This window comes from Mus pahari, chromosome 8 (assembly GCF_900095145.1).
Source record: "Mus pahari chromosome 8, PAHARI_EIJ_v1.1, whole genome shotgun sequence".
In the NCBI taxonomy this organism is placed as follows: Eukaryota; Metazoa; Chordata; class Mammalia; order Rodentia; family Muridae; genus Mus; species Mus pahari.
The window spans coordinates 47,245,797-47,253,773 of record NC_034597.1 but is presented as its reverse complement, the minus strand read 5'-3'; the positions used below and the strand labels follow the sequence as shown (position 1 = coordinate 47,253,773).

Below are 7,977 nucleotides of genomic sequence, written 5' to 3'. Positions count from 1 at the left end.
TTTGTACTTATGGTTGAGGTTTGAACTGGGGTTATGTAAAAATATAATGAATTTGTCATGTGGTATGGGAACATCTGATGTTGATATTTCTCAAAAAAGAAATTTGGAATGCCAACCAATGTCANAACAAACACAGTAGACCCTGTGACGTNCTTCNATTTCTAGGGAATAGTTAGGGTAAATAGTGTGCCCATACCTCAGAGAGTTTTCTGAAGGAAAAGAATATTGTGCTTTATATGACCTTGAACTTGGTGTCTGTGAGGCAAGGCTCTCTGCTGACCTGTAACCTCCTAACCCAATTATTAAAGACGCTGAAAGAGTGACAGTGAGCCTCCAAGACTGCATTCAAGTGTTTAGCTGCCCTGAGTCCCCAGGTTTCTGATTTCAGTTCTTCTGGCATTAGTCAGCAGAGGCAATTCAGCCAACTTCTCACAATTCGACCTCGTGTGACCACTGTCCATTTCCCAAACACTAGTGTGGCAGCCATAGTCAGCATTTCTTCAGGAAACTAGGAGAGCCCACCCTTCAGTTAGGAAGTAGTAAAGGAATTCATTAAATGTATATGATACATCCCCTATGATGAGCCTGAAGATAGCTCAGATGTTAAGAGCACTGGCTGCTCTTCCAGAAATCCTAGGTTCAATTTTCCATACCCACATGGCAACTCAAAACCATTTATAACTGTAATCCTATGGGATCCGATGCCTTCTCCTGGTATGTAAACATACATGCAAACAAAACACTCATATATATAAAATTAATAAATCTTAATATTATTCATTCTAAGTCCACTCATTTACCTTCAAGTTGTTTACCTTTATTTTTTCTTTAGAGGTAATTTTTACACACACACACACACACACACACCCTTGTGTGTTTTATTATCCATTTAATATGTTGATGGATAACCATTTTGATTCCAGTTAGTTGCTGTAGTGAATAAAGCATCAGTTAATACAAGAGTGCAAATACCTGTATGACAGAGTACTGAGATCTCTGCGTATATTCCTAGGAATAAAATAGCTGGCCTATGGCATTTCAAGTTTTGACATTTCGACAAATCTCCAAATGGACTTCGACAGTGGCCGTGTTGGCCTGTGCTCCTACCACCAGTAAATCACTGTTTCTCTCTCTTGACATCCTCTCAAACATTTGTTCTCAACTTGCTGGCAGTATTTCTGAGTGGGGTTAGATGGCATCTCAGCTTAGTACTATTTGAATTTAATTAATTTCTAGAGATACTGAGTATGTTTTAAGAATAATCATTTCTCTCTCTTTCTCTCTCTCTCTTCTTCCTTTTGAAATTTCTATTTCACTCACTTGCTCCTTTGTGGATTGGAAGTTTTATTTCTTTGATGTCTAATTTCTGAAATTCGTCATAAGTTTTTCATAATAGCCTGTGATAGTTAATCTTGGTTGTTAACTTGACTGCATTTGGAAGTAACCAAACCCAAGCATCGGGGCACACCTGTGAGAGACTATCTTAATTAGATTATTTAACATGGAAAATGGACCCTAAATCAGGGACACCCCTTCTAGAGGCAGCCCCCTAAGGACATGGAGAGAGGAAGGTTCCCTTTTGCCTGCTTGTCCCATGCTTGCTGGCTACATCTGTCCTGCTGCTAAGGTTTCCTTCCTTGGTGAGAGAACAGAGTTCTTCAGGACTCCATCACAGATGAGAGCAGCAGATCTCTAGGAATCCTCGGGGGGGGGGGGGGCTCCTGCACCAGATTGGGACAGCTGAGACATCCTGTCCTGTGGACAGAACACCTGGCTCCATGGCCTCCTGTCGGGAGTCAGCCATGGTTGTTTCTTTTGCTACACAGCATCTTTATTTTCATGTTGCCCCATCAGTTGATACTTGGGGTAGTTTTTCTGCCTTTGGTGTTCTGTTTTAAAAATACTTGCCTTTTTCAATATCTTGAAAGGTTGTCCTCTGTGTTTTCTACTTAAAGTTTGTGCATCCAGTTTTCAACTAAGGCCTGTAAACCATGTTGATGGTTTTGTTTGTGTGCTTGTTTTTTGTTTTGTTTTTGGCGTGTTAGTGTAAATTTAAAAGTGGCATTTTTTAAAAACCCAGGAAGCTCCCAAATAATTGAGAAAGAGACTATTATATTAGATTTATTTAACAAGCATTAAGGCACAACAACTGAACTCTATTAACCTATTGTAATCTTCTGAGCTAATCTGGCTACTTGCATTTTAGTACTGATCTGGCTCCCACAGCATTTGCTCTTCTGCTATTTCAAAGGATGACCAGCTAGCTTAACTGAATAATTAGACAATAGTTGGGGAGCAATGTTTATACAGATTTGGGACAAAAAAGTCTCAGAATAACGATTTGAATCAGATATGGGGGCACAGGTATCAAATTTGAATAATACAAGTATTAGCTTTCCACCATGTACAATTATATTATGCCTACTTTTGTTGCACAAGGTGAAGGATAAGAATGTAAATTAATTTCTCCTAAGGTCGATATCTAGTTTTTAAGGTTTTTATTTTATTTTTTTTGATTGCTTTTATGTTTTTTCCTCCTTGACAACAGTTAAGTCAGTATTTCTTTGCCTCTTTATGCCTGCAACCTCTGTTTTATTCCATTTGACTCTATTTTTGCAACAGTACCAGGCTACCTATTCATTATGGCTCTGTAGTATAATTTAAGGTGAGAGATTGTCACATTTCCAGCAATGTTCTTATTCCTTGAGGCTGCTTTGGTATTTACCGTCTTTGTTGTCCATATGAATTCTTCTGTTATTTTTCTAAGCCTATGAAATATGACATGGGAATTTAGATATGTATTGCATTAATTCTGTATATTAAGTTTGTTTCTGTCTCTCTTTTGGCCTCCTCAGTTTGACTAGAGCACTCATTGTCATTTTTATTCTAATTCTGTCATGGAGTCTTTTTTTTTCCAACTTGGTGGTAGATAAGCACATAACATATATTCTGTGCTGAGAGTGTAAATTTTGAGGGGAAGTTTTCCAGCTTCCATTCTGATTGCTGATTCTAACTGTAAAAAAGTACATTTATACTACAGACTTTTGGGCTCATTAACTTTGGTATGTGTTTTTATTTATTTATAAGATTTTCTTAGTAGTGGGGAGGTGTGAATCTGGTAGGAGATTTGGAGGAAAAACAATGATCAGAATATATTGTATAAAAATTATTTCTAATTTAAAATAATTTAAAAAGAGGTAAATGACAGAAGCCACTTAAATTTTATAGACTACTTCAAAGCTTCCAATGGTTGGCCTGAGGGTTATATGTGCTCCAGAATGGCTATAAATACAAACCAACAGAAAATCATAATCTTGCTAAAAACATGGGACTTTTTGTGTGACCCTGGAGCATGAACTGTATAGATAACAACATGTTCCAAAGTCCTGCAAAGTGAACATATGATGCTCTTGCTATTGTCACACACACCTGAGTCCAGACCAATGGCATGTGAGGCTTCCTGCATTTTATCTTCCACCTGCAGACAGTTGAATGGACACCATCAAAATCACATGTGCTCCTGCTGACTCATTAAATGAAAACAGAGAATATCAATGATGCTTAGTCAGTCCTGCCTTTGCAGATAATGGGTGTTTAATGGCAATTTGAAACCAAGTAGCATTCTGTTTGATCATTAGGAGCTCACACACCTCAGCTGTGCCTCACACACATCACCCACCCACCATCTTTACAATCATGTCCCTCTGCACTGCATCAGCAGCTGAGACAGTGACATTCTCAAGCCTTGCTTTCTCATATTCTCTAACTTCACAACAAAGTAAATACAGTTCCTTATCTATTGTGATTCTTAATCACAGCGTGGCTTCTATCCCATCACAGAAGAAAAGGGATCTCAAAAAAGAAAGAAGATCCTGTTGGAGGTGGCTCACACCTATAATCCCAGCACCAGGGATCAGAGGCAGCTGGATCACACTGTCCTACAGAGCATGTTCCAGGACATCCTGGGTTACACAGAGAAAGCCCAACTCAAAAAACAAATCAAAACAAAATGAAACATAAATACAGAGGGCCTCATAGAACTAAGAGTGGTCTAAGAATATGCACACTAAACATATGCTGAATGTTGGGCTTTGCAGGGAGCATCAGGAAAAAAGAAGGTCTCATTGGAAATTGGTGGGGGAAATTAAATGTTGGTAGCATCATATATATCATCACCAGCACTAAATTTCATAATGGTCACAGGANTAAATCATTTTCTATGCCAGAAATTCCTAAAGAGTGACCATACTGACTCTGATGACATTATGTTCATTCCATAAGTAAGATGGCCAAGCTGAGGACACTAGAGTAAGATGATCGAGGTAGTTATCATAATATAAACAAATTACGAAACAAAAATGTCTCCCAGAAGGGACAATGGAATCAAATTTACCAATTGAAACTTTTAGTGGATTTAACGGATCATTTTATCTTTAAGAAGAAAACCAACTGTCAATAATACCACGTCTTAAACTGTGAGTGTTCCAGTCAAGGTGGCATTGTGGGGCTCACAAATTAAAGCAAATAATTCACTGCATTTCAGCCCAGCTGGATACAGTTTTGTGACCTGTGATGTAGCCTTGATTTGACATTTCACATAAAATGACTGTCAGTGTTATTTTTTACATTAGAAATGAGAGTAAGAAGAAAATAAAAACTGGAAAAATAAAACCAAAGAAAGCAAAAGAGATGCAAAAGGGTGTAAGCAATAGAAAAGGACACACTTGTGTCTCAGTGCAGTCACTGTGGACTTCCTGGGGTCTCCGACCTCCTCAACCACAGCCTCCAACCCTCTACGTTCTTGGGTTCAACTGAGCTTAGCTCATTGGAGGTCCATAGAGTGACGGTGCCATTTTTACCCAAACCAGAATGCTCCCTTAAGTAATGTGACATCAATCAGAAGCAGAGATGCATAGGTTTAAAATGCCTGTGAAGCCCCTGAGCCCACACCTCCTTCCTCCCCTTCCAAGGGCAGCGTCTCCTCTGCCCTCCGCCATCCTGAGCATCCTTCTTTGGAGGATGCCACAGGTCTTGATTTTCTGGGCCTTTTTTCTGCTGCTTGGGGTTGGTGCAGGTGGCTTGGGGGAGAAAGGTGAGAAAATGATATCAATCAACATTATAGGGGTTAGGGTGCCTCACTACCAAAGAAAGACCATTGGCAATCCACCCAGAATCCCCTGGGTCTGTAACATGATGAAGATATAGCTTGCCCCTCCCCCATGCATTTGTAAAGCAGGGGCTAGAAGACATGTGCTACCTGCCCCTTCTCAGAGCAGAGTTCTGAGGCTTCAGAGACAGCAAAGATTATTCCACGTGTAAGGAATCCTGTCTACAACAGGCTTGGGGGACCTCAACTCCCAAACACTCCCTTCCTTGATCTCCTCTGCTGACCCTATCTGCTTCCCCAGACACCCCATAATGTAGCTTCCTTTTTAACTTTCAGAGGAGATCATTGGGGGCCATGAGGTCAAGCCCCACTCCCGCCCTTACATGGCACGTGTGAAGTTTGTGAAAGATGATGGAACAAGACACGCCTGCGGAGGCTTCCTGATTCGAGACTTCTTTGTGCTGACAGCTGCTCACTGCAGTGGAAGGTGAGGAAAAGCAGCTAGCCCACGTCTTCTGAGAACCCACAAGTAGCTTCTGTCTTCCATTGTGGATGTTCCCGAGTGAGCACTCTTGAAGGAAGGACTGTGGAAATGGGAGGTGGATGAGAGGTAAATATAGGTCCAGGATCAGAGGTCAGAGCAACCAGCACACTTGAGTTGTTCAACTGCACTGGCCAAACTAAAGCAGTGATTGAGGTTGAAAGTTTACATTAAAACACAATGCAAACTGCCATATTGCCTAGATGAAAGAGGGTGGCCCCACAAATTCCCAGGTGCTTGAGAATCAGAGAGCAGGTAGGTCTGACCCTGAGTCACTCCTGTGTCCTCTAGTCCCCTCAGATAGAGCCCAACCCTACCTTTCACAGCTCCTGGACTGTCTCACCTCTGACTCCACATCTCTGCTCTCTACTCTGCTCTCTCCATAGGTCAATGAAAGTCACACTGGGGGCCCACAACATCAAGGCTAAGGAGGAGACAAAGCAGATCATCCCTGTGGCAAAAGCCATTCCCCACCCAGCTTATAATAAGGACAACACCAGTGACATCATGCTATTAAAGGTGAGACCTGCTGCCCTGTCACTTACACTCCTCTGTCCATCCCTCACTCCTCCAACCTTGTCCCTGTGCTCTGCTTGGTACAGATGTAGCCTTTCCCTCCTGCTTTGATCCTGCTTCTTCTCTCTCTTCATCCTGAGTTTCAAAGAGTCTCAGGCTAGCAGGCTCCTAGCTGAGCTGGTCTCTCCTCCCTCTTCCCTATCAGCTGGAGAGTAAGGCCAAGAGAACNAAAGCTGTGAGGCCCCTCAAGTTGCCCNGGAANAATGCNCNGGTNAAGCCAGGGGATGTGTGCAGTGTGGCTGGCTGGGGGAGAACATCCATCAATGCCACTAAAGGATCTGCCCGCTTACAAGAGGCTGAACTGATCATCCAGAAGGATGAGGAATGCAAAAAGTATTTCAGTAGCTATTCTAAGACCACGGAGATTTGTGCTGGAGACCCAAAGAAAATACAGGCTGCTTCCAAGGTAGGGATCAAGCATTTATTGGACAAAATGCAGGGTGAGAGGGACCTGGAGGCCAAGGTGTGAGAATAGCCAAACCCTCAAGCCTCCTCAGAGAAGGGACAGCCCCAAAGTGCAGCTTTTGTGTCTTCTGTGGGTGTGGCNAATGTGTAAGGTGGAGAAACCTCTGTNAACCNATGCAGCATAAATTATCTCAGAGTATCCCTGAGGACTTCAGGGAAAGCCTGGGACTGGGATAGAAGGAAAAGTTGGGTCTCCCTGGAGCCCTGGGACTGAGAGAGGGTGGAAAACCTGTCCTGGCCCTGATGTAAAGTTAGCCCTGCCAGGAGGAGGTGGGGAGAGCAGAGCCAGAGGGAGCCAGGCTAAGTTCTTCCTTTGTATGCCTGCAGGGTGACTCTGGGGGACCCCTTGTGTGTAACAACAAAGCTTACGGAGTTTTAGCCTATGGAAAAAACGGGACAATCTCTTCAAGAGTCTTCACTAAGGTTGTGCACTTCCTGCCGTGGATAAGCAGGAACATGAAGCAGCTCTAACACGTGTTAAACCACCAGTGCCCGACTAGCTTGTCCGACCTCAGGCAAGAACCACGTGGAGTGGGTAGAATGAAAATTCATAATAAATAACCTCCAGAGTGCATAGAGCTGAAGTTCTTTGCTGTTTTAGTGACTCCATGCTTTGTGCACCTCGCTGGTCCAGGCAGACCTCCCCTGTCACTTCTGGGCTTTGCTGCCTCCTCCTTACTCACCCCTCCTATCACTGGAAAGAAAGGTCAGTCATGACCTCTAGTTTCTCAACAGTACTAGCTCAGTCAAGAACCTCTGCCTCCCCCTGCTGGCCACATGGGGATATGGCAGCGTTTGAATCTTGGGATCCAAGGCATTTAGGCCAGAAGTATCTTTTTGACACTATTAACCAAAACTTGAAAGTCTGTGGTTTTGTATCATGTACACAGTAGANTCCTTCTTTACCTTCATCCTTTTGTTTCTCTACACAGCCCAATGTGGCACAATTAGATTTATATTTGGGATTTTCACACACACTTAAACACACACACGTTTTAAAATATGATTAAATTTTCCATATTCTAATGTGCATCGTTCTTCATTGGTTCTGAACACAGTGTGTGGACCTGGGATGAAGCTGGAACCCTGTGGATGTTCTAACAATGGGCTTGCTGGGGCATGTGGTTTTCAGTATACCTCATGTGGAACCCTCATCAATATAAGTGAGCAAGAGAAAAACAAGCAGAGAGGCTTTAGCTTGATTGACATTCAAACCATAGACTCTGCCACTCCAGCTGAAGTATAAGACAGCNCATGGTGACCCATGTGACCCTACTCAAGTACCTCA

At 42.6% G+C, this 7,977-nt stretch overlaps 1 protein-coding gene across 1 annotated transcript in view; it reads left to right on the top strand.

The window, feature by feature from the left end:
* LOC110325229 (granzyme F-like) overlaps window positions 1-7,267 on the top strand; it is a 10,040-nt gene extending 2,773 nt beyond the window's left edge. The window contains exons 2-5 of the mRNA XM_021203041.1: window positions 5,444-5,594; window positions 6,035-6,167; window positions 6,370-6,630; window positions 7,017-7,267. Coding sequence (XP_021058700.1) covers window positions 5,444-5,594; window positions 6,035-6,167; window positions 6,370-6,630; window positions 7,017-7,160 — 689 coding nt within the window. The 3' untranslated portion in view covers window positions 7,161-7,267. The remainder of the gene's footprint in view (window positions 1-5,443; window positions 5,595-6,034; window positions 6,168-6,369; window positions 6,631-7,016) is intronic.
* Window positions 7,268-7,977: the final 710 nt, after the last annotated feature.